General features: G+C 43.9%; 1 protein-coding gene across 2 annotated transcripts; it reads left to right on the forward strand.

Annotated features, from left to right (window-relative positions):
- The first annotated feature begins 12,175 nt into the window (after nucleotides 1-12,175).
- Nucleotides 12,176-18,870, forward strand: gata6 (GATA binding protein 6). Of its 2 annotated transcripts, none has more exons than XM_062530178.1 (7): nucleotides 12,176-12,327; nucleotides 13,045-13,952; nucleotides 14,467-14,633; nucleotides 15,196-15,321; nucleotides 15,541-15,628; nucleotides 15,744-15,844; nucleotides 16,614-18,870. In XM_062530178.1, exons 2-7 carry the CDS (start codon nucleotides 13,097-13,099, stop codon nucleotides 16,776-16,778), a joined length of 1,503 nt encoding a protein of 500 aa, XP_062386162.1. In that variant the 5' UTR covers nucleotides 12,176-12,327; nucleotides 13,045-13,096; the 3' UTR covers nucleotides 16,779-18,870. The 2 variants fall into 2 exon arrangements, with proteins under 2 accessions (XP_062386162.1, XP_062386169.1); XM_062530185.1 differs by lacking the exon at nucleotides 12,176-12,327 and adding an exon at nucleotides 12,339-12,457.
- The last annotated feature ends 8,630 nt before the right edge of the window (nucleotides 18,871-27,500 follow it).

The raw sequence follows: 27,500 nt of genomic DNA on the forward strand, positions 1-27,500 counted from the left end.
CCCCACACACACACACACACACACACACACACACACACACACACCCCTCCTGTGGTGTATCAGGCCGTATGTCAGGCCAGTAGATGGATGAGGTGTTGGGCCTGATAGCATGTCTCCGTGGTGCCTGCTCCTGGAGAGGAGAAGGAGGGGGAGGAGCGGTGGGGGAGAGGAGGAGGAGGAGGAGGAGGAGGAGGAGGAGGAGGAGGGGGCCTGCTCAGGCTCTACTGGCCAACGGCAGCAGGGTGGCCACAGACAGCACCGCTGGAGGTACCGTAAGTACCGTCTGTTGGCCCTACAGGACACACACACACACACACACACACACACACACACACACACACACACACACACACACACACACACACACAGGGCCTGTGCTCTGTTTGCCCCCAGTGATCTCTCCGCTAAGAGGGGTCCTCTTCCCTTTCAAGTCCAGAGCACGTGTCTGCGTGTCTCCGCTCTGTTTGTTTATAACAGTGGGGTCTATTGGTCATGAAAGACAGACAGTTATTCAAAATTTGCAGACACCCGCTGGGTTGTCCCCCAGCACTGAACACAGAACTATCTTTCATACTTAAACACACACACACACACACACACACACTCTCTCTCTGTCTCTGTCTCTGTCTCTCTCTCTCTCTCTCTCTCTCTGTCTCTGTCTCTCTCTCCTTCCAATAAAAAGTCAAGGAAACAATTTCATAGAAAGCATTTATAGAAGATACCAATATTTCCTTGAAAACTTATATAATCTTGCCACATTGAAGTGTATCATTCTGGCCTCAGTTTGAAGTGAAACATTTTGGTGTTCACGCTGGTGAGTTCCTCATGCAACTCCTCTGATGCCAGCTCCTGAACACCGTGTACCTTCAGCCCCAGTGGCCTTGTGCCGCACTCCTGCCCTCTGACCAAGGCTGTAAAGAGCTCTGCTCCTCCTCATTACTCCTCAGAGAGAGAGAGAGAGGGAGAGAGAGAGGGGGAGAAAGAGGGAGAGAAAGAGGGAGAGAAACGGAGAGACGCTGAGGCTTGCCAGCAACACACACACTGCAACATCAGGCCCAAGTCTTACACTGCGGTGATTCGTACGGCACAGGGGCGTTTAAGTGTAACAGTACATACGGGGATAGCACCAGTCATACAGTACATGCCACACAGGGGTATTTGGGGAGAAATGGAGGCCAAATTGGTTTGCGGTCCATGGAGAGTTGGACATGAGAGAAGATAATCTCTGAATCTAGTGATTGTAAACTGTCCAAAAATACTCCACAAAGGGCCTTTTAAAACATCATTTTTTTCCTCCTTGGCCTATAGTTGAGAATTACAGAGGTTTTGGACTTAGCCAGTAATAATGTCAATAACACTTTACCTGTATAGTCTGCCTTCTGAGACTTTATAGATGTTCAAGTTCAGTATTGTTTAAATTGTTGTTGAACAATCACTGAACAGTCAGCACCATAATCCGCCAAATCCCACCCCTAACCTTATCCCTAAACTTGACCATAAATGTTAGTTGACAGTGTCAACAGATAGTTTGTTGATCATCCTGAGCATCTGTAGATCCAAGTAAAGAGTGACCGCCGCGCCTGCCATAGACACTATGACTGCAATGTGCAGCGGCCTATTTGCACAGTGCACACATGTCCATCTGCCAGAGTCCAGCCCTCCTCATAATATCATTATTCTGCTCATATCAAGCTTTTTTGGACCTTGAGATCCACAGACAGTCAGCCTCATTATAATCTGCAGTGGCGACTAGTGAACTCGCATGTTTGGGTTTTGGAGCGGGGGGCGTTATCTTGACGCTAACCACCAGTGCGTGGGCTGCCGTTAGCCGAGGACTGACGAGGGCACTTTCACTGCAGGCGAGCGGGACTTGAGGTGTGGCTGCAAGGGGAGGGGGTGCAGGAGAGGAGAGGCAGGTGACCAGTGCTGGGGGTTGGGGGGGTGGGGGGGGTTGGGTAGGGAGGGAATGGGGGGAGGTGTAGGGGGTGGTGGTGGGCCACAGGGGCTCACTGCAGGAGATGGAGCCTCTAGGTCACCATGGGGTTATCCTGACCTATGTTTGAGCTCCACCGGCTGCGTTTATCAAGGAGGCAGGGCAGGGCAGGCAGGCAGGCAGGCAGACTGGCGGGGGTGGGGGTGGCAGCGGGGGTGGGTGGGTGTGTGTGTGTGTGGGGGGGGGGATTCAGAGTGCTGGGAGAAGAGAGGGAGGAGAAGATGGAGAGAAAGAGAACGACAGAAATAGAGGGAGAGAAAGGAGAGAGAAAGAGAGATTGATGAAGACATAGAGAGAGAAGACGAGAGAGAGAGAGAGAGAGAGAGAGAGAGAGAGAGAGAGAGAGAAAAGTCTGTCACTGAAGATGTCTGTCAAGGATGGCGCTCCTCTCCCCCTGCCGCCCAGAGAAGCAAGGCCATTCCGGGGGAGCTGGGGGCAGGAGGCGAGGGGGGGACAGGGGACGGGGGACGGGGCGGGGGAGGCGCAGAGATAACCCTCGATCCTGGAGCCTATGACCCTGGTGTGTTACAGCCGTGGGGATGGGGGCGGGGGCGTGGAGCAGCACAGCAGTGAGTGACTTCAAGCTCCTTAAGGTCCATACGCATCAATGGTCTGTCCTGTGAAAGTGAATGAAATATGAAGCATTGAATTTCGATGAAGTTCCTTGAATGCTATCTGCTTTGTAACATGTAAAACAGGCAGACATTTTAGACCGTTGTATGTACAAGTACATCTATATGTACAGAGGACGAATGGAGTATTTACCTTTTCCTTGGCGTTTGCCTGTAAAAAAAGGGACTGTTGAGGCACATGTCTGGGTCCTGCGTTAACCATTAACGAGGGCATATAACCACGTTACTGATTGACACCTCCTGTTCTTGAGACTCTCTCTGACCTGGGCCATATCTTCCCCACACACAGGTGCCTCCTTATCCGGCGGGAACATCTCGAGGTGCGGTACCTCTGTCCGCGAGGACGCTGCCCTGGCGTTTACCCCGGCCTCTCCCTCTGCGCCCCCCCTCCCCTCTCCGTCCCCTCTTTGGCCTTTCCCACCGAGAGACCCGGCTCTGCTCTTGTTGACGATTGCGAATGTTGAACCGCTCAGAGCAGAAATTCATTCATTTTATTTCGTTTTTCAAAAACGGTTGAAACGGTTATTCTGAGCTGGAATGAAGAAATAGTTCATTTCTGTGAACTGGAGTGGCCAGGTGAGTCTGTAGCTTAGCTTAGCACACATACTGTACACCCTCTAACTGAGGCCGCATCAGTGGTTCAATTCAAAGCTGGTATCAATGTAGGCTGGTAAACCAGAGTCAAATTTCTTGATTTTTTCCCCGCAAACCTGCCCAATAAAGCTGAAATTCTGATTCTGATTCTGATTCAGTAGGTAGCACCAAGGTTTTTAAAAAATCAAGAACCACTTTGAGAACCAGTTATCTGTCGAAAAACGGCCTCTTGCGCTCAGGTGCAGCGCTGTGGCGCCGGTGACCTCCGTTGTGGCCTCCGTCCTGCTCCCCCATAAAAGCCAGCGCGTAAAGATGTCCTTTCACAGCAACCAGGAAGTGCAGGGGGACGTCTAGGGCTTCTCCTGCCTTCCGTCGGGGCAAAAGTCTGTGATGTGATCTATGGCTCGGTAGCATGTGATATACATGCATACATCCTGGACTGACTGAAGAAAAAAGATGCAAGGTGTTCAGATGTGTGCTGCAGAAAAGAATGGTAACTATACATAGGCTACAGGAGTTGATATGACAGCTCTGAAAATCTGAGGAAAACCGAAACACTTGTAACACTTGAAAATATGCAGGCAGTCCTAAACCAGCCAGCACACGGCACACCAGACAACAACTTTTCACTGCTCTTGCCACATCCCAGCAACAATCAACATGTTGTAGTCCATCATACGTGCTACTGGCACTAGCCTTCAGCATGAGGATAAGGATGCTTGTACACGCAAATATGTAGCACATAGGAGAAAACGTAGAAATGTCAAACTCCCACCTGTAGCATGTGCGGTGTCCAAATGGCCCTTACAGCATTGTTGATTCTGTCATATGCTGAGTGAGAATGCTCAAATGGAACAGGCCCACACCCATCCTGTCCACCTTAGAGGCCATTATAAATGCAGACATCACAGGGCTCCTTCACACACGGTTCCAAATATAACAGTTCTACAGCTAATATGGCATTGTTATATATTAGTGTCATTACACTTCCAAAGCAAAATACAAAAAAATAATGTGAAACGTTATCAAATGTTTGTATATCAACGCTTTTTTAATACTGTGAGACAACACTGGCTAGTATCAGTTACCTTTTAACCTTAACACCAGAACAAATAACACACTAATCAAGCTAATGCTTGCCTTAAGAAGCATGGGCATGAATCATGGTGAGTCACTCTTTCAGACTAATGACAATTTGTTTACATACAGTTTTACATATAGTTAAAAAGCATGCAATGTCATGGTGGCCCCTGACTGAGGAATTTTGGTATTGTGAATCTAGCCTTATGGTCATTTTATGCCCATTACGATGATGTATCTTTTTCTTGCAAATATATTCAGAGACTAAAATAAGGCCTGTCCCAGCAAAATCGGGAATATTGTTTCACTTTTATTAATGTTTTACTTTTAATTTTTTAAAGATGCATATGTTTACAAACACATGACCACATCACACTATCTTCACCGCCTGTGTCTATCACTATTGTTTTAAACATGAAATGTCTTTATGAACTCTAATTGTGATAAGACGTTATCATGTGTCATATCAAATGTACACACTGTCGCTTTCCTGATTTTCATTCGGGTCAGGCTGGACCGCTGACCCTTTCGGCAACAGCATTCTTTTGCGGCAACAGCATTCTATCACATATAGGTGACGTATCTCAGTGGCCTACTGACTCCATCCAGCTCACCCACGGGCTTTTTTTTCATCTGGCCGTTATCAGTGTAGCAGAGACTCGGGGCTCTCGTCGGCTGGCCAGCCGTGTTGTTCTGTCCCGGAGTTCTGTAAACACAGCCTCGGCCGGAGCCAGCTCTGGCACTGGGTGCCCAGGCCTGTCAAAACAAAAGCCTCCACAATAGCCAAGGTGGAGGGCAGGGAGGCTGGAGGGCTGGAGGGCTGGGAGGCTGGGGCTGGGACCCCATGCTGGGGGGTAGGGGGGGGGGGGGGGGTTGGATAAGGGGGCTTGGGCTTTCTCACCTCTCACCAAAACAAGTGACGTCTCCGGCTGGGAGGATCAGCAGAGGATCAGCATCTATACTGACCTCCTGCTTCTTGTGGCGTTGAGTCGAATTTAAGTGATTCTAATTGAGTGGGTGTGAACTATTGATATTTTCCTTTCAAAGAAAGACAAAAAATCTGTCAAACACACACACACACACACACACACACACACACACACACACATACACAGAATAAAAAGCATTTGTCAACAGCAAATATGATTCACCAACATAGTTCATAACCTGGAGTGCGTTTTTTGTCATGCATTGCCAAGTAGAATAAAGGCATTTTAACTTTCTACTAGATGAGTGCCTTGGTATCTTTCCATTTTTTTGATAGTTCATAACCTGTTTGTGACTCAAGAGCTAAGGGTTCACAGAGTTGCTGCTGCTGCTGCTGCTGCTGCTGCCTACGCAGTGTACTGTGTTTGCTGTCCCACTTCTCTCGGCTGCTCAACACACAGCCATGTTCTGGCTCACAGGGAAACATGGGCCATAAAGCCGCTTTTATAGGGCGCAGACGAGCCTCTGTTAACACGGAAAGGGCGTGAAGGTGGAGAATGAGCCGGTGGATTCCAATCTCACAGGCCTTTTTTCGTTTTCTCTTGCTGAGATCAGCGCGATAGGCCTCCATTTTGAGAGTTCCGCTTCTTCTGGAACCACGGACGCCTTCGCAAAAAAGGCAAACAAAGACATTTGTTTCGCCCGACGGGGCCACGCAAAAGATTCATTTGAAAAATAAAAGAGCAGGAATGAGGCACCAAAAATTTAAAAACCCATCAGTTACCAAGAAGTGGCTGGGAGTGACACATTGTTTTTCTAATGGTCACGTCCCCTTTTTTCCCTGTGTGTGTCGGGACCACGGCTAGCCTCAAACACCGTACTCCCGCCATGGGTAAACAGTTCCGGGCAAACAGTGTGAGCCCGTCGTCCCCAGCACCGCCTGGTACAGCACACTGGTGCTGGAACTCGACAAAAGAATGACCACCGTTTGACTGTTTGATGGAGCTCTGATAAAAAACATAATTGGAGTATGTCGAATGCATATGTTTTCTTTTTTTCCCCTTTTGGTCAAACAAAGCTTCAGTCACGCCATAGAAACTGACCTCAATGTTTCCATTGTGTATTTGCTGTTGAGAGTGGTAGGTACCCAAGTGCCTACCCCCTACCCCATCACGTAGACACACACACACACACATGCACACGCACACACACAGACATGCACACACACACACACACATGCACACACACACACACACACACACACACACACACACGCACACACACACGCACACACACCGCTTAGGGGTCACAGGGACAAGGAGGAGCTGGCTGCCTGGAGCGGTCACAGAAGGACAAGAGGAAGCAGTGCCACATCATGGCCGCCGTGTTTGTACGAGAGCCGCAGACTTTCTTTTCACGGGACGCTCAGATCTTATCGAAAGTGTCACCACTGTTCATTTGTTTCCCTGCCACAAAAGGGCTCCAACCGAGCTCTACAGGGCCACGGCAGCACGCTCTCTCTCTCTCGGTTTGGGGCAGTCGGAAGAAAGGAAGAAAGAAAGAAAGAAAGGCGTGTAACCGTGATATGCCATGTGTGCTTAACAGTAACAGCAGCAAGCCACACTCTTGATCAAGTGCTTTCCCACTGAGAAGTTCATAAGAAAAGATGCTTCCTCCCCCCCCCCCCCCCCCCCCCAGCTCCTCTCCATGTGATTATAGGGGACTTTCGAGTTCTATTCGTTTTTAAGTTCTAAGTTCTCCTTGCAGCCTGTTTTGGCCTTATCTGCGTGTGTCGCCTGTCTTCCTCCTGAATCCTGGGCTGGCTCTTGGCTTGTCTTCCCTCCTATCACCGACGTCACTGGGCCTGGAGACGGCCGTCTTCGCCTGTCTCCACACACACACACACACACACACACACACACACACACACACACACACACACTCTCTCTCTTCGCCTGTCTCCACACACACACACACACACACACACACACACACACACACACACACACACACTCTCTCTCTTCGCCTGTCTCCACACACACACACACACACACAAAAAAACAAGCTGATTCAGGCAAAGTCACAGAGCGGACAGCAGAGCTGACCTTCTCCTTAGACAAAACACGTGGAGAGCGCAACAGGATGGAGGCCGCTAGGATGTAATGTGGAAACAATAACAAGACCTTGGAAAAATGAGCCTACAGTCTTTTTGAAAAAATTACTTCGGCGCAATGAGCTTGAAGTATGTTGGATGAGAGGTATAAAGATCGGGCTGTCGCACTGAAAAGGTATTCGTTGCTCTGAAGGAAACTGGATCATGGAGATAATGCTGATCACAATGGTGAAAGGGAAATGTAGTTTCTACATCAAACCATGTATCTTGGGCTGAATATAAAGCAAACATTTTATTTCACCCTTCCACCCTGTCTGGACACCTTGAATAGGCCTAGTTGTAGGCATATTTGTAGCAATTTGCATTTGGACAGGGATTTGCATGAATGTCGTCATCATTTCAGGTCTTTGTATGACCACCAGTCTGTAAAGATCTTATGATGGAAACATTTCAGTTTGCTAAGTGCATGTGCTGTCTCTGTCTCACTCAGACAGCAGAGTTTGTGAAAGAGCCTTATTTGTCTTCATATTTATAAAATATGATATTGAAAGTGAGTGACGCCATACAGTCTGTTCTGTGCTGATGGCTTAACGCCATCTGATTACCGATAGACTGACAGAATGGAACAAAAGCAATCGAGTCAGAAGCACTCATATCACGTGAGCCACTTCAGACACACAGGCACCATGAGAACCATAGTGTCCCTGTGAAGGGAGAGAGAGAGAGAGAGAGAGAGAGAGAGAGAGAGAGAGAGGGAGAGAGAGAAAGAGAGTAGGAGACATTATCATGCATCCTGGTTTATCTGTCTCTTGGGAGATTGCAGGATATATAGTTATAAAATACACAGTGGTTTTATTGCTGTTATAAGAGAAAATTGCAATAGTTTTATGTCGATCTGATTTTAAAAATAAATACTATGTCAATGATGTGTTTCACTGTGATCCAGTCCCTGAGCAAGAGTATTTCCAATAAATACATAAATGTAAATATGTAGGCCTATTAATTGACCTACTGTACATATACATATTAGATATTTTCTTTCGCAGAAAGTTTTATAATTTTTTCTTTTACACTTTTTTATTTTACTTTTCAATATACTGTATTAGTAATTGTGATTCATAATTCATAATTATGCCTTACTCAGTGGCTTGAGCTGAGCCTATGTTTTACCTGTATGGTTAACATTTTTCTTACGAAGGAATATATTCCCATAGACTTAGAATAATCTTGTATTTCTGAATTGATTGTGATGTATCCCAATTGTCAAATGCATATAGCTATCTTGCTTCAGGAGTTTGGGACCGAGAGAATATTTAAAAAGAACAACAACAACAAAAAACAAGTGTAACTAAACGCAATCGAGAAATGAAATGTCCCCTCTCCATTGTGCGGCTTGGAAAACCTGATTTCAAAATGACATAGCCTAATAGTACATTGTAGTCTAAAATATTTACATGATTTTTAATTTATTGCAAATAACTTAAAAAATCACCCAACAATATTGCATTCATCACCAACCTAAAGTTAATTTAAAATGAATGGTTTATAATAAAATGGCCGTAATTGTATTGCAGGCTATTCGGCCTATGCGTTTCAGTTGCCTATTCGCGATTTTGCACTCCTGATGCCGCACAGGTGTGCGCAGTTGTCATGCACCAAAGGAATAGATGACCTCTGTTGGACATGACGGAGGAATAATCTTTGAGAGGCCATTGGGATCGCGAAAGAGAGAGAGAGAGAGAGAGAGAGAGAGAGAGAGAGAGAGAGAGAGAGAGAGAGAGAGAGAGAGAGAGAGAGAGGGGGGGGGGGGGGGAGAGAGGAGAGGGGGGGAGAGAGAACGCTTTTTTGGTCAGGTGAGGGCGTTCCATCGCAGGCGGGGCCATGGAGGGAAGCAAGGACGGTTCGCACTGTCCAAATGACAAAGGTTGCTTTTACACCTGCTTGCTCAGTTTAATCATCTACCATTTCAAACAGCACCGGAGTCCTCTGGCTCCCCATCTCAGTGACGGGCAATACTGTCACTCGCACATAGCCTGTGTGAGAAAGCAGCGCCAGGGATAGCTGACGCTCAACTGCGTCTCTTATAAAACATGAGTAGCCTAAACGGGTCGGTTTCAAAACATAGCATAATATTGGTCAGCCAGAAAGCAGAATATTCAACAGAAAGGGGTAGGCCTATGTATACAATCATGCGCCCAATCCTCCCCCTATAGACGTAGCCAATGCAGAAGAGTGCATCTGAGCTATGTATTAATCATTTTAATCAGTTGTGATGCCATAATTTACTTTTCAGATGCCATGAATTATCGACGTTGATTGCTTTATTCTTAAAGCAGACATTATTTTAAGTTCATGTTGCATGCATGATTTAAATTTCAAGTTTCTTATAACCAAAATGGTAATATCAAGTTATTGAACATTTACACGGGGAAAATACCTCAATTTTGAATAGTCTACTATGGTCATACGTCAAGAAAAAATAGCCTACATATCTCAAGGCGCTCAGACATTCCATTTGTATCGGTGTAAAACAGAGAAATACACACACTGAATGAATTAGCGTAGGGGCTATTCATTCGAATTGCAAATATTCTGCAGACATTTATCTTTCAAAACCAGCAGTGCACGTGGCTACAGCCTATTAGCCTACAAAAACACATAAGCAACCAACGCGTGTTCATTCCAGGCCTATAGTTAATACCATGGCTGTCATACTATAACGTTGTTCACGTTCGATTAAATAATCACAGGCTAGATACACAGCATTTTCAGAAAAGTCTGCAGAAGGCTATTCATAAGTAGGCTTCTTAGGCTATAGGCCTTGGCCTGTAACTTACATTTAGCATAATTCTTGTAAACTTACAATTGCGTTTTTCGATTACACAAACAATACCTTTCTGTGATGTTATTATAATAACACAATCACAATAAAAGAAGAGTTTGTTATTATTGAACATTGTTATTTTTTTTGTTTTGTTAGCCTATTATTACCAGGCTATTCGTATCATTATTGCTATTATTAGGCTATTATAATTCTTCTTATTATTGTCATTATTATTATTAACATATTGCTGTTGTTATTATTATTATTATAATTATCATTATTATTATTATTATTATTGTTATTATTATTATTATTACAATTATCATCATTATTATCATTATTAATAAATATTATTATTAGACGTTCTTCGTTTTAGGCCATATTCTGCAAAGCACCAGTTTCTGACAGGCTATTTATAAACTTGCAGACAGTTATTTATTTCATTGTTTAAATAAACTGCTCGAACAATGCCATAAAACATAATCAAGGCGTCGATTTGTCATGTGTATTTATACCCTTTTGGTTTTATTTGGTAGTACTAGGCATCTCTGGATAATTAGCAGACGATAGCCTACGACTGAGAGACGTCTTGTCTCTTTCCCCGGAGTGATTCGTCGATAGTTAGTGTCATAGAACTTCACAGCATGACAGCAACAAGAGAACACTTCATCTGTCACAACGACTGCAAAATAGACAGAGGACGGCTCGTCCGGATAATTCGATCTTCAGTGTCTCTCAGGTTAGAGTAATCGTCAGCAGAAAAGCATTAAACGGCTTGATTGATTTGATCGGCTTTTATCATTAACAGGGATGTGCATCACTCATTTATAGGCTACTCTAATAACTTTTACCCAACAGCCTTTCATTTTTGTAGTTAATTTAGGCCAAGAGGGAAAGTTAAGCTATCGAAAATTGAAGGACAGTGCTTGAATGAGATTCAAGTACCCTCCAATGTTACCAAAGCCTTCTGAGAAAGGACCTTAAAACCAAAAGAAAGAATGACACTATTTATACTCAATTTGCATGAAGAGTCGACAAACAGATAGCGTCCATCACTGTCATTGTGCATGTCTCTAGCTTCAATGACCTATGTTTCACCCTAAATTTGTAAGGTTAATTTTTATAAGCCTTGCCAAATCTCTCCAACTAATTTATTGCTATAAAACAATACGATATTCCTGCTAGAGAATGTCTAGCATGCCCTCAAGGTCATTAGGTTTTAATGCATAGCCTATACCCACTGAACGCAATTGTACAACATCAGCACTTCTTGGGTTAATTCAATTGTCACCTCTGTTTTACTTTTGATCAGCTCAAAACAGTGTATTCGGCTTGAATCAATTATCGCTTGTTCAAAGCAGATCTTTCGAAATACCTCTCACCCCGCTGAGTGTTTGTGTTTCCATGCGCAGGACCCCTTCAGTTCTAAATGAAATCGTCCTAAATAAACTAATGGCCATTGTTATTCATTTGCATGACATTGCCAATCTCCACGCAGAACACTAAACTCGCAGGCTACCAAGGAACTATCTGGACAGATTTTACCTTTATGAAAACATATAAAAAATATACGTTTTTAAACTACTGTAGGATACTCACCACACTGAAGAGAAAATAGACGTTACAATGTACTGCCATTGCGCTATAATACATTGTGGCAGTAGTAATAGTCATAATCAAAAATGCAATGCCACAAATTCACTCTTTCTGGAAGCAGTCTAACAGAATACTTTATTTTTAAAACAAAACGAAAAAAAGAGAAATTAGGCTGCATTTGTTGACTGATAGGAGGCTACTTCGAGTCTATTACTGCTATTCTGAAAGTATGATGTCATTTAGTGTAGGAGACAATCCCCTCTTCTGGAAGCATGAAAGATCACGAGAGAACTTGTGATGTTGTCCACTTAAAACAGTGAACCACACAACTATTCTAGGCGATACTCTTAAATTTGTGTCATTTTGTGGTGATCAAAGAATTTTTTTCTTGATTGATGGTACAGGCTAGCACCCCCATTGAGCTGATGTGTTTGCTCCAATCAAGACGAAGCGCCTCCTCTTAAATCGTCATGAGTGACTTCAGCCTTCCATTCCCAACTTTCCAAAGACCTGCTACGACATAACTGTTGGATACATCTGCGAACCACCGATGGGAAACCACCAATAGGTCAGTACACATTCATCTTTGAGGTGTTTTCACTCTTTTTCTTCATTATAGTGTTTGTGCGCCGGCGGCGTAAAATATGTCTTTCACAGTGGCGTGAAGTACCAGCTGCGGAGAATCTAAATCATTTCGGGTATTGTTCTGTCACCGTTACGTTGCCTGAAGTTCTTATCTCTCGCTAGTCTTATCAAGCGGTTATCTACTTGTTCCAAAGACATATTGCGTTTTGTTTCCTATCTGTAACGATGCACAGCTTTTTGTAATTATAAAATTTCAGCAAACAGGGTTGTTACAAGTAAAAATTCTACTTTCGCGGGTATGCCATGTCTGAACCCGCAGATGTTTCGTTTAATTTGAGCTAGCCTACTCGGGAGGATATAAATAATATAGCCTAACAATTGGTTCGAGTTGACATGTATCTAACCGTGATGGTAGCCTACTACAATACGTAGCACAGACTCACTTAGCAAAACACATATGCGCCTGCCATTTCTTTGCTAAAATGAAACTAAATCGCATGTAGACTATGTCGACTATATGAGCTTAAACTAAGAGCACTGCTTACACATCATTACGTGGTTATCTAAAAAAGCACGGTAGCACTGCAGTCTATTCTGATAATCAAACATTAATTGTGTCCGTCTTGTCGATAAAGCTCATTGGGGAGGTAGGCTATTGTTCTTTGCTGAGTTTGTTAATTGCACTTTCTCTTTGACGCAGGGTACAGCACATTCTCCGTTCTTCAGTTTGTGAAACAGTCAAAGGATCCTGGATGGACCTGGGTCAAAACAGCTGGTCAATGGTCAAGCGTGAAGTCACCAGCAGCCCAGGGTCGCCGGCTGAACAGAGCTACCTACAGGGTGACAGGAGGGACCGACACACCTCGGATGAGTTGAGGTCACCGGCGCCACTGCACACGCATCTCGACTCTGTGGGAACCCGACGCACAGAGGGCAGGTCTCTACACTCCTACGTTCACTTTGGACATCACAACACCGCCCTACCCAACTCAGAGGATATCACGCTGTTCACGGATTTGGACCAGGGCAACAAGCTCATCATCTCCGGCGGGGCGCACAAGACTGGACTAATCGTGGACCCTAGCGACATGTATCAAACACTGGCAATCGCCGCGGCTCAAACTCAGGCGGGTTATGATTCGCCTACTGCCAGCTACATGCACTCCAACCCGAATTCACCCGTTTATGTGCCGACCTCCCGGGTCGGGCCTATGATTCCAAGTCTCCCTTACTTACAAAACGGATCGTCTCAGCCAAGTCATCCGGTGAACAGCCATTCGGTATGGTCGCAGCCAACCCCCGAGAGCCCGTCATACAGCACAGGGAGCCCTCATACCTCCACCCGTTTCCATTACTCTCCAAGCCCGCCAATGAACAATGGGACATCCAGGGACAGCAGCTATACAAGTCCTCTGAATGTCAACAGCAGAGATCAGTATAACCTTGCCCGACCGATCAGTGGTTCCTATACCAGCCCCTACCAATCATATGTGGCACCGCAGCTATCACAGTTGTCCACTCCATGGCCTGGAGGAGCATTTGAAAACTCCATGCTACATTCCTTACAATCGAGAGGCGCATCCTTGTCTATCCGAGGACCTAATGGAGGTACGTTTTTGCCTAATTTTACAGATTTTATTCATGCTGACAGGCAATGTTTTACTAAAATTAATAGCAGTCATTAGCCCAGACAGGCTGCAATTTGATTGCATTTTACGCACACCATAGTTTCGCGCAAAAAGAAAAAAATATATGTAACGCACCAGACTCCACAGAGATGCAAAATAAGAAATTATTTAATTAAATATTTTTTATTATGTAGCCTGAATAATAATATAACATATAGGTGATTATTCCAACTTTAATAAGTGCAAGCCTCAATGTAAGATATGAGGCCTGCCATTTTGTAGCTGATGTATTTGCCATCGAAGACTACTTAAATGTTTGAATATACTTTTGTTTTGTCCATGGATGACACACCTTTCAGGTAGCCTATATCTGACTGTTTTTCAATAGCCTGGAGGATGCCAGTGTTTCGAATAAGGACAGCTCAAGTTGATGTGTGTGATGGTTTTTGACTTGGTTGTTTATGAAATAAATTTCAACTATGGTCGCTTCGCAGATATACTGGATGACATGGTGGAGAGCCGGGAGTGTGTCAACTGCGGCTCCATATCCACACCGCTGTGGAGACGCGACGGCACGGGTCACTTTCTCTGCAACGCATGTGGTCTGTACAGCAAAATGAATGGACTCAGCCGGCCATTAATTAAACCCCAGAAGCGCATGGTAAGCACCCGTTTTGTGAACTACTTAGCCACTCAATTTCCTGTCTATTTATTTAAAACAATAGGTAAAGGTTATCTCCTTGGATCTTCCTGGGCCTACTCCCACAATAAAGGTTATTTTTATTGGCTCAGGATGGGTTAGAATGGGCAGTCTACGGCACGTAGACAGCGTATTCTGCTATTTTACAATGTTAAAAGTAAACTGGAGTTTGCCACAGCGGGTCAATGTAATGTCAACGAGAATCTCAAGGGAGCAATTGCATGTTAAAATGAGCAATGTGTAGGTATGTGTAAAACCCACACAATGCCCTAAAATAGGTTACCTTCATGCATTTTAAAAAAAATCACATATAAATATGTAGCCTATTTACACATGATTTAAACATTAGCTTCTATCAGCCATTACAGCCGTACGTCATCAGTACAAAAAAAAATCCGAATAACTAGTTTCATCTTTCCCTGTGCCCCCTTGACTCACACAGTGTCATAGATATGTACATTCAAACTTAGGGGTAACCGACTGTAGGGGTATTTTGAGTAATTTTGTGTCATTTTCTACACAGTCGTCATCTAGGCGGATCGGCCTCTCCTGTGCCAACTGCCAGACCAGCACCACCACTTTGTGGCGCAGGAACGCCGAGGGGGAACCAGTCTGCAACGCTTGCGGACTTTATACAAAATTGCACGGGGTAATAATTTCACTCAATATTTGGCTACATCTACCGATTTTGTGCTGATCAATATCATAACAGAACGATAGACTATGGCTTGTAAAATAGGCCTAGCATTCAATACAATTCATCAGTAAACGCATACATCATTATTACCATATTATTATTATTATTATTATTATTATTATTATTTATATTGTGATACTAAAGATGTGTTGTGATTAAATGTGTTTAAAGGTACCACGGCCACTTGCTATGAAGAAAGAGGGTATTCAGACGCGAAAGCGAAAGCCAAAAACGTTGAACAAATCCAAAGGATCCTCCGGTAAAGTGATTGTCTACTTATATGGGAGAATGCAATATGCTAATCTGTTCAAATGTGAAAATGGCATGAATAGCCGAAATGATCTAATTTTACACAATCTATCTATTTCCGACAGGAAGCAGCTCTGTTCCCATGACTCCGACCTCGTCCTCGTCTTCCAACTCTGAAGAGTGCACGAAGAACAGCTCACCGACAACGCAGGTGTCAGTGTCTTCGGTAAGTGTAGGCCTAAACGGTTCCTTATTCTAGTTTGTTACAATTTACGATGACGTAAAGGGGAAGTAAATTATTTTAATTTATCTCTATTCTCCTTTCTATCCATATTCACTTCTATAATGCAGCTTTTTTGTTGCTCATTTGCTACGATTAGTTGTTATATCTAGGCCTGTCTCAAACATCCTTTAAAGTTATGTTTGTTTTTTATGACCCCCTTAATCAATGATGACAACCATGATAGCAGCATTTTATCTCTATCTCTAAACACATGTTACTCTTTGAATATACAAATGTATTGCAATTCCAGTGTCAAATATTAGCTGCTAAGAAAACATTTCAAATGTATGACAGCTGACGTGTATCAAACATTTTTGATAAACAAATAAGCTTCATACCTAGCCAAACCTTGCTGTCTTTTTTATGAATAGTATAATCTCCAGTAACTATGTCACCATACAAATCACGTCTATAATTTGTATTAGGTCTACTGATTTTTTACATTTCTTATCAATGCCAGTATATTATCTTGCATTCTAAACGCACCTTTATACTGACAGTGCATTAAAAGTGCTCTTATCTGGGCTTCTGTACAGCTTAAGAAAATCAATGACAATTTCAATATGGAGTTAAATGCAGATAGAAGAGATTTTTTGTTTATGTTTTTTCCCCCAAGGACAAGGTGAATTTAGCAAAAAAAAACATTATGTACACTTTTAATAAAAACAAAGAACCATGACCCTGCTAACTTCCCTGCTCTTGTTGGCTACAGGTGAACCCCTCTGCCATGGCTGCTCAAGAGGTGGTCAGCTCGACCGACTCCGTAGTGAAGTACCCTGGACAGGAGGGGCTGTACACCAGCGTGGGACTCACATCCTCAGCCGACGTGACTGCCTCCGTCCGAGGAGAGACCTGGTGCCCGATGGCCTTGGCTTGATAGTGGACCGTCTGGAGCGGGGTCTCCATTTTGGCCTTCCTCTCCCTGGGACGTAACGCTGGTGTTCCTTTCAAAAGTGGCAATGGAATGGGAATTATTAAGTCTTCTGATTGCCGTAAACTTGTTCTCCAGTTCTGGAGAGTTTCATGGATGCTGCTGACATGCCAACAGCTTTTTATTTTTACATTCTCCATGTGTTTGACTGCATTCTTTCCTGGAATATTTGGATCGGATATTTTTTTCGGAATTTGGCTGTGCCATTGCAAAGGAACACGCGCATGATGAGGCATCAAAACACTGCTTTTGCATTTGGTACTCTCTGGAGACAGTGCACGAGGGGCATCACCCTGGAGAGTTAGTGGATGAAATGTTAATTTTAAAGAAAGTTAAATATATATATAAAAAATATATAAATATATAAGGGTATGGATGTGGATTTCCCCTCGCTGAAGATAACATTGTTGATTGGACTGGAGAGCATTTTCTTTTTAGTAAATGCGCAACCCATGCAAAAATACAGAAACGCTTGATTTTGTTGCAACTGGAATTTGGAAAGATGAAGACATCCAAGACACCCCCTTTGATTGAATGAAATATTTATGAAATGCTGTTGAAATATGCCTATATTTGTCAATAAAGGGAACGACAAATAGAATAGGATGAAATGCTTATTCTTACAAATATCTTTATTTTGAAACACATGGTCTAACCTTTTGGATCTAGCTTTCATGGTGTATTTTTGTCTTTGATTACATATCTGCACGTGTTGCCTGATGAAGCTCTTATGGAATGGGACTGAAATTGTGTTGGTTTAAACAGGGTAACAAAGATCAAGACAGCCACTCTCTCTGTTGTCTGCTTTATAGTTTGATTATGTACTCTTCTTGAGCAATGTTAAATCAGATCCTGCCGATTTGACACTTGATTAGCAAAAAAAAGAACATTTCAAATCAAATGGTACTATTTTGTAGACTTTTATTTTTTAATAGATCGTAGCATGTTTTTAAAAGACAACAATCACAAAAGGGTGAAAAAGAGGTGAAATTGCATCCACGTAAACACTCACTCAGAACAAACGGCACTCAGGACAATTTGATAACTGACATCTTTTTTTGTTACGGCACAGAAGTTTAACAGTATTTTTTACTGCAAAGCTTCTGGATTTAACAGAGACAGAACTACCTAAAGCAAATCATTAACATGTAAAAATACCAGGCATCATTTGGTCAGATATCCTTGTGAGGGATCCATCTATGGAAGAGATACATGTTGATGATGAGAAACACTATTGCATCCATGGTGGCTGTGCAAAAAGGCTTAACCCACTAATATGACACTGGATGAAGACATAGATCCAACTTGGTCTGTTTGAGAACTAATGTTATGGATTCATGGATTATATCGATGCTTATAGCCTCAAATCAGCGTTGGTCTGACCATGCCATCAATCAGAAGCCATTACACGCAAGCGCACTGCAATTTAAAGCAACAAGCAGGATCAGTCAAAAGTCTCCGATGCTCATGACACGTATGATGTATGGGGCTGTCCAATCATTAATCTCCCCATGTATTTCATTTGGCCCCAAAGTGAAGTCCAGAGAGTGTAATGTGAGCATGCTCCGTGGACCACTGTCGGGCCAGACAAATTCCAATCCAGTGCGTGGAGTAAACAGTCCAGGGGAATCAGTTTGAGTTTGTAGGTCACCTAGAACATTGTGTAACCGGCACAAGCAGCTTCCATGGTCATGCCTTTTGTCCCTGTTAAGTAGGGTCCTCTGGTATTCTGGACTTATTTATTTGTTGTGTTTAGTAGAATTTTTTTTTTGATGTGTTTCATTTGGTTTGATGTTATTTGTATGTCAAGGATTGTTTCTTTGGATTTAATTTCCATTCTTTCGTATTTAAATCTGTTGTCATGAATGTTCAACCTAAGACATTAATTTGAGATTAAAATGTTTTCTCCTGTCTTAAAGAATCATGTTCAAGTGTGTACACATTTTTGTGTGTGTGACTTTTATTTTAGCATAAGTAAAGATATGGAGTTCTGACAGCTTTACTTAATATACACACACAAGCCTCCAGAGCTTAAAACTGTAAGATGTTGCTGTCTATTTCAGTATATAAATATATTTTATGACAAAATAGCATTGTCTTAGCCAACATTCCTTGATAGCGTCCTCTTGTTGTGTTTGATCTGTGTCAGTAGCATCATATCAAGTCACGCGCCACGTGGGTGTGATTCAGATCTGTTCTGTGTTATCATTCTTGTGTGGGATCACACAGTGTGGAGGTCTGATGGTTTTGAAGGATGCGTGTGAAAAAAAATGCTTGCCGTTCAAGATGAGTTAGCACAGGAGCTGTAGTCTCTTCTCATTTTAACAAGCTTTTGTTTACATCACATAGTAGTCCATAGTTACGCTTTCAAAATAAGGAAATGTTGCCACCTCCAGTAACATGTATGGGCTGTCTTTGTGCCCCCCTACGCTCGGTATTTGCATGTGTCCATTTCCATATTTACAATAGACCCTGCAAACAGCCTTCATTCTCAACATAATCTGTTTCTTCCTTATGTCCTCCATATCAGTAGTGAACTGTTGACTACACACACAATTTCATTGTGTTTCTGTGTGCAGAACCAAACCAACATCTAACATCTAGAACCAAACCAACATCAAGACACCTTTCACAATACAACTCCAATCAGAGCATGGTAGCAGGGATACGTTTATTAGGAATATTATGAAACAGTGGCATGCAAAGACTCACATTCATAGTGGATGAAAACAGATGAAACAGGTCTGGTGTTGTAAAGACAAGATATCGTGAGGTATTTAAATGTCGTTCTGTGTTAAGTGCCGTATCATTATACAGGAAATGAACGTCGGCTGATATTCCTTCAAGAGGACACTTTCTGATGTGTTATCATTACCTCGTATGTCGTAACAATATGTTTGGTAAACTCGTGGATTGTTGTTGAATGGTTTGTTTTGCAGACCTCCAGATAAGAGTCTGAAAGGGGTTTTGATAACAGCTGTTGGAAGCTAGATGACGAAAGGCTAAAGATTACTGATTTTTGTCCATCAGCCATGTCACTGCTTGGACTTTGACCCCCATTGGCTTTAGCACAGTGGAGCGGGGTGGGGGCGTTGGTGCCATATAACAAGCCTCTATATTTTACTGTTTTCAGGAAAAGGGATCTCATTCCTGTCAGGGCACCATTCATAGAATGAATAGAATAGATTTGAATATGAATATGAAAATATGCCACACATACAGTAGCTTATAATAGCTTTAAAACAGTCATGTTAGCTAAAATATTTATCTTTTTCTGTTTTCTTTTGACATCAGTAATGTCCCTTTTGTGTGATGTCAAAAGCACGTAATTCCCCTTGCTCCCCAACAAAAACACTTATTCTAAGAGTAAAAAATGGGATGTCCCCTCTGTCCCTGAACTCTGCAGCCAGTTCTGGTGTCTGGTCTTATTAGCTCTTGTGTGGATGTGGGGTAGCCTCATGACGCATTAGGTTCTACTATGTTGTCCAGTGTCAAAAAAAATTAATGTGTGTGATATACTGACCATCAACTGAATAGTTTTGTTGAAAGTGAACAGTAAGCTGGAGAGGCAAGGAGGGTATTTATTTCTGGCGAACATCTCAGGGAAGTTGCTGCATCGGCTCCGCTGTTTGCCAAGAATGCTCCCCAAAAATATTCCAGTGAACTACGGCTGCACCCTGACACTGGAGCGTGGTACCAGCCACAACACAAACTAGAGGCCGTGAGCTGGGAGCTGGGGGCTGGGGGCTGGGGGCTGGGGGCTGGGGGCTGGGGGCTGGGGGCTGGGGGTGGGGGATGAGTAATGGGGCTTGGCAGGGCCTCACAAACCCCACTAAAGCTTTAATAATGTCACATTGCATTCCAGATACCCTCCTCTCTCGTGTCGTGCTCCGCGGATGATGAAGATTTATCTGCAGGCATTAGGTTATCAGTGTGCGGGGTTGTGACATATTACCGGCGGCTTTATTGCCGTTAGGATCCGTGGAAGACGCTGGCAGGATGGGCCACTCTTAAAGGCTGTGTAGTGGAATACTCCGGAGCAGTAATGGTGTGGCTGTGCTCACTGCGAGGGAGCTTCCAAAGCACAAATATGTGTATGTGAGTGGTTTAGCACCTATAAACTTGGACTGAAACACTTTTATGTTTAGTGCAATGACCTCACTCCCTCCCTTTCTCTTTCTCTCTCTCCCCTGTTCTCTCTCCCTCCCTCTCCCTTTCTCTTTCCCCCTCTTTCTCTCTGTGCCATTTATGGAGGGTGCTTTGATTGATGTTTGCTGTTCACCTATACCTGATAGGAAGTGAAATGGCATTCAAATATAATCTGCTGTAACCCGTTTCAATTATGCTACTAAATTGTATTGATGTATTGATATTATAAATGTTTTTGAAATTGTGCCATTGTTCAAGTGCAGACAATCAAAGCACAGTTTTTACTTTGAGGATTGTGCCATGTCTCCTCCCAAAGTATTCTTCCGATATTTGCCTGTCCTAATCCAGAGGCAAATACCTGACAGAAACAATGGCCATCCTAATGAGACTGCAGTAAGGAGCTCATGTATCATTTGATAGATGATGTGTACAACAGCCTTTCAAACTACTTACAGCCTGCCTGGCAGCCCAGGATGAGGGAGCGCCTACTCGGGGACACTCCGACTGTTTCTGTTTCGGCCCGTTCCTTCTTTTTAGGTGTTGGGTAATGAACCTCAACACACATTTATGGGCAAGCGGGCACAAAGCTACCCGGCGAGGGTCGGAGCAACTGAAACAAATTACAAACCATTCTTTAAATATTTAAATTCAGTCCAGTGAAAACTAAATGAAGCACAAATATTTATCGTCTTGAAAATTTATGAGTGGCAGTATCCATGGAGCCAAAGGAGAGTGTTTACTAACACAATATGGGCCAGGTTCACACCGGTTGGCATGAGGATCTCCCCACAAGTGACCAACAAGAAGAACACTTTTAGCCAGGCAATGAAAGTGTCGGCCACTAAAAAGACATTTTTATTTCATTGGGAGAACAAAACTTAAACGCTATCAGGTCATGCTGTGTTGACATGATGTTGTACTAGGAATTATTCAGGCATGAAATGAATCAACATAGGGTTCAAGTGCAATAGAGAGAGGACAACATGTCGTCATGGCAGCCAAAGAGGCACCTGACAACAACAAAATAATTTACGAACCTTGATGTGCACACGTGTTCTCCACCATTTCTGCCCCTGGACGGTGTTTCTTACACTAAGAAATCACCAAGGAGCCATCATGCCTACTAAAGGACCAGGTTTGGGGGGCCTGTGGGTTTCTTCGCCCTTTGGCTCGTATATATGCACATTCTCACGTAGTACGTCTGCTTCTTACCCAGGATTACTTATGCGGCTGGCTCGGTTCCTGTGAGTAATGCGCTCTATAAATACGCCGAGACCCGCTGTGTTTGTGGCATGTGTTGGGCTGATAACAAAGGCAGAGGTGCCCTGACTCTGACAGCTCTGTTTGGACAGTGAGTAAGAGGGTCAGTGTCACCCCCTCCTGTTTGCCCGCGCGTCTGCGCCAGTCCGAGAGGGCAGGCCGGCCGGGTAGGCGGGCGGGCGGGCGAACAGACGGACGGACGAGCGGGAAGGCTGGGAGTTGAAAGTCCATGAGCCGGTGCCAGTGTAAACACGCCCTGCTCGCGGAGGCTCTGGCGAGGGCAGAGGCGGGTACACGCTATATACCGCCCACAGGGCCCCGGGGCTGTTTGAGCTGCTGCGGCGGCCAGCACGCGTGCGCGCTCTCTGGGGCTGGAGGCTTGGCCAGGCGCCTGGGGAGGCAGATAGAGTGGACCCGGGCTCCGGATGAGATGACATCTCTGAGTCAGCCTTCGGTTGTTTCCTAGAAGGATTCTGCACCATATCAGTTTAAACAAACACACATTATACACACACGCACTCACACACACAGACACACACACAGACACACACACAGACACACACACACACACACACACACACACACAGACACACACACACGCACACACACAGACACACACACACACACACATTACACGCACACACACATTACACACACACACACACACACATTACACACACACACACACACACACACACTCTCTGGAGCTGATTCCACACACACTCTCTGGAGCTGATTCCACTTCCAGAAGAATGTCTGAATGGGAGAAAACTATATAAATTCTACAACTTCAAACATCTTCAAAGGAGAATGAAAATGGCCCTAACGCACACACACACACACACACACACACACACACACACTAAATTACAAAAAAACCATTTACTTCACATGACATATATTATAACATGCTCACAATGCAAACATGCCAAAGCTATGCGGATGCAGTTCTCTTGGGGAATGTCTTCCACAGAAGAACAGAAAGTAGTTGGTAGTCTCCCTTTATCTCTCAACGCCAGCAAAGTATTTGCATGGCTCTTGCGCCTCCTTTGAGGTAATGTGTTAGGCTGTGAAGAGTGCCGTGTCAAAGTGCTTAATGGAAAACATTCTTCCAGCATAAGCGCCGTACAGTACATCTGATACACAGGTAAGGTGCTTCAGGAATTCCAATGAATTTCTATGTAATGTGTCTGATCGAAAGCACACTGAGACCAACTGAATGGTTTTTAGTTGAGGTTTCTTAAGTTTCGCTATGAAAGTGCACATCGTTTGTGAATGTAGGGGGGAAAAAACACCCTATTGTTTTCCCACACTTTGCCTCACTTATCATCCTTTCTCGGGGAAGAGTAATCTTCTTGTGGACTCCCTCTTGGTGGGACCTCCTCAAGTACCAGGTCACGGTCATACAAGGACTCCTCTCCTGGCCTGTTTGATCCAATACCACACACACACACACACACACACACACACACACACACACACACACACACACACACACACACACACACACACATACAGACCGTGAGGCAGAGAGAGAGAGGGGGGGGGGGGTAGTAGACATCTCAGTCTCGGAGGGTGGAAGAGTGGAGCCAAGGTTGGGGTTATTGTTTTCGTGTGCGCCTCAGTGGTGTCACAGAGTGAGAAATGGGAGGAAGCTGCGCTGGAGGGGTGAGGAGGGGAGATGGGGGGGGGGGGGGGCAGAAGTGCTGTAGGTGGGAATGGAGGAAGGGCAAGAGCACAGGTCTTCATTCAGAGAGAGAAAGGAAAGAGGAGGCATCTGTCACCACTGACAACCGAGTGCCTGAAGAAGCCAGTCGGCGAGTCCCTCTCCAGTTCGCCACAATCCCTCACTTGGAGCGCTTAAGATAAGAGGCGCCGCTTAGCGCTCCGCTCTCACCTGCTGAAACGTGCCGCAGGGTTCTGCTGGAGATGCGTTCCCTTCCCACGTGTTCCATCACAAACCTGAGCTACGCTAACACCGGGCTCTTCATCAGAAGCTTGAGAGCGCCACTGAGGACACTGCATGAGTGTTGACTTCACCTGTGGAATTGGCTAATCAGGACTCTTATTATAAGACATGTCTCCCTATTCAGGGTAAAAAAAAAGTGCTCGAATGAATGTATATAGCCACATTCCACGAGAGCTGCCTACATGGGAAAGGTTACATTGCATAACTAAATAACAAGCCAAATATGGCAGATAAGGAGTCCTCAGTTATGGCTCGCGAGCATGCTGTGCAATCTTGGCCAGAGATAAAGACATGTGTTTAGCTTTCTGCTGGAGATGTGTGAAAGTCCAGTGTGAACAGGGCGAGAGAGATGGTCGGATTAGCAGTTACCTTTGCTTGGGAGAGATAGGACACGTTCGGCAGTGTTTACTCCCTTAGCATAGGTAGGCACTTCACAATTCTATCTATCCTCTTGTTGACCAAACCCTGAGTCAACTCAGAGGTATACCTGCCCGGGAGTGCTTTGTGAACCGACACATATTCCAGGACAGCAGTGCATGAGAATTATATGGAAATAAGGACTCGTAAACTTTGACAGTTGTGGCATGTGGTTTTGCATACCCAACAAAGTAGTCTCAGTTCACAGAAACAACTGGCCTAAAATTGGTCTTGTGTTCAAATACAGCATCACATTGTGTGCCTACATGTTTTACGATTTGATAGTACATATGTTTAATTTCAAGAAGTTGGATTTAAACATATGTAGTTCGATTGTGTCATTTTTGATACAATAAACAATGTAAAGACTACATGCTGTGGGCATTGCTTGTTGTATTGAAATTGTGATTTATTGCAGTCAGTCTGTCTGTACTGAGGAAGGAAAAAGGAAGTCATTCTTTCTCATTCTATCTTACAGACAAAAACAAGCTATTTTAGCAAGCACACCAAAATAATACCCTGGGACGAGACAAAGGGATCCTAGAGCTGCGTGTTTATTTGTCCAGCAAAGAAATTGCATTCACCTCTGAGTGTTTCAAAGCAAGCGGCCTCATTAACCGAAAACAGAGAGAGGTGAGTTCTTTAAGGGAGACATTTCCCCCTGCCTCAGCCGACTGCCCCTCGCTTTTAAAAGACCGAGCTGTGAATCACGTCACTAAATCATGTAACTAACTCATTTAAGTATTTTCCCCGACCACTCCAGACATAATCCAAGTTTTGGAAGGGTTCACAGCAAGGTCACTGCTATCTTTCCTCTCCCACTAGCTCAACAGTCAGCTCTCTTCCAAGGAGTCTTGAGCTAAGTTCAACACATTGGTCTATGGGAAACTGTGCTCGCCGCCAAATGCAATACTTCCCGGCGTATTTCTGTCAGAGCTCTGGCCTTTTAAAAACAACACAATCACTGAACTCATTGGAGCCCCATTTGAATCAATTGCCGATGTGTCAACAAACAAAATGCTAATCATTCTTTAAGTGGAAACATTTTTTTTTTTTACTTTGTTACAACATTTGGGTGTATTTTCAATGTGCAGTAAATAAGTTTGGCCACGTCAGGACACATATTTTTATGCCGTGTACATACTTTCCATCTTCTATATGTATTTCTGATATTGGTGGTCAAGAGATCTGGGATTCATTCCAAAGGCAACAGAGAAATTAAGGATACCCTTCAACACTATACATTACATGAACATCAACATCAATTAGATCATCTCCATACTCTATTTTGGTCCAAGTTTGTACTGAGCTTGACTGCTCTCCCGTTCTCGTTTCTGCTGTTGTCCCTTTCTACCCCCGTGTCTCTGCGTGGCACCTTATCACCTTATCAGCAACAAGGCCAGCGTGCTGTGTATGGATGAGTGGAAGTCAGAGCGAGTGGAACCGGCCCTGGTGCTGATATCAGCCATTGAGTGGCAGCAGCAGCGGCAGCAGCGGGCGGCTTCCATGTACTGTAATTGTGACAGGGCGCAGTGCAGTAGGAGTAGCGCGGTAGTGACAGGAACTACAGACTCATTGAGAGGCTGACTCAGATGCTCTGATGCTCATCTGGCCCACATTTGACCCGAACGTGGCTCAGTTCACACACCAGCCAGGAGCACATGTTTGTGTGTGAGTAAGTGTGAGTGAGTGTGTGTGAGTATGTAGGTGTGTGTCTGTGTAGGTCTGTGAGTGAGTGAGTGTTTGTGTGTGTGTGTGTGTGTGTGTGTGTGTGTGTGTGTGTGTGTGTGTGTGTGTGTGTCTGTGTGTTAGACATAATTGTATGTGTGACATGTGAGTGATTTGACATGAATGACATCAGTAACTCATGAATTAGAGATGTGTTCAAGGATCAGTCAAGAGATCAGTCAGATGTTTTGGTCCTTAATATTTACACAGTCAGCACCTTCTTTGAAAAGGTGCTCACAATAACCTGACGTTTGACTAGGTTTGGTAGACTAACTAAAACAGGTACTTGTCTAATGAGGCTTTTATTATTCAATCAGATTGTTTTAATATATTCAGCGCTGTGCACAAGTCTTAGGTACCTCACATGTTTTGCTTCAGTGATGCCATAAGGGCCATATTGTTTATTTCTCACTCTTAGAATATGACCAGATAACACAGCAAATATGTACATACTGTAGTTGTTGTGACCAGTCCAATTCTCAAGCTGCCATTGGACAATGTTGTTTTAGCTGTGTTATAATGACACCCAAGTGGGAAGCTCTTGATAGAGCTATCGTACCCCATCCAAGCCAGTGACAGGCCTGTATATCTGTGTCTGAAGCTGCTGGTAGATCCAGCTGTGATGGGGGTCTCGAGATCAGCTGCTAACTTCACCACCGTGACTCATCCTAAAACTACCGCTGCCGTATCAAGAACATTTTGGCATGGCACAAAGTGCAGGAACCACACGGAAAACATTTCCTGTGGCCCTCTTCATTTTTAAGTCTCTTGGAATAGAAATCTTTCGTCATGCTTTTCCCACTTTAGGCGAGCAAGAACTCTTTCAGCTGTAGCTTTCACTAAAGAGATCTTCGATCCGTCAAAGTATCGTCATCTCTTTCACACTTCTGATACCGATGTGCCAGAGACAAAACCAGCACCAGTTCCAACTGGCTTCAGCTTTGCAAAACAAATAGATCAAGGTCAAACAGGCAAAAGACTAGAGCCTGAACCAGAAATGTAATTTTTTTGTGTTTTTTTAATAATCTGTCTAATTTTGGCCCAATATTGCCATTTGTTAAATTCTAGTGCAGACAATAGAAAATAAACATATATTATGGTCATCATAGTATTGCTAAAACAACAAATCTAATGGATAATACTTT

Source organism: Sardina pilchardus, chromosome 2 (genome assembly GCF_963854185.1).
Source record: "Sardina pilchardus chromosome 2, fSarPil1.1, whole genome shotgun sequence".
NCBI lineage: Eukaryota > Metazoa > Chordata > Actinopteri > Clupeiformes > Clupeidae > Sardina > Sardina pilchardus.

Coding starts and splice junctions, on each gene's coding strand:
- gata6 (XM_062530178.1), top strand. CDS start 13,097: ATGGACCTGGGTCAAAACAGCTGGTCAATGGTCAAGCGTGAAGTCACC. Junction 14,634..15,195: donor TTAAACCCCAGAAGCGCATG/GTAAGCACCCGT, acceptor TTTTCTACACAG/TCGTCATCTAGGCGGATCGG. Junction 15,629..15,743: donor CAAATCCAAAGGATCCTCCG/GTAAAGTGATTG, acceptor TATTTCCGACAG/GAAGCAGCTCTGTTCCCATG.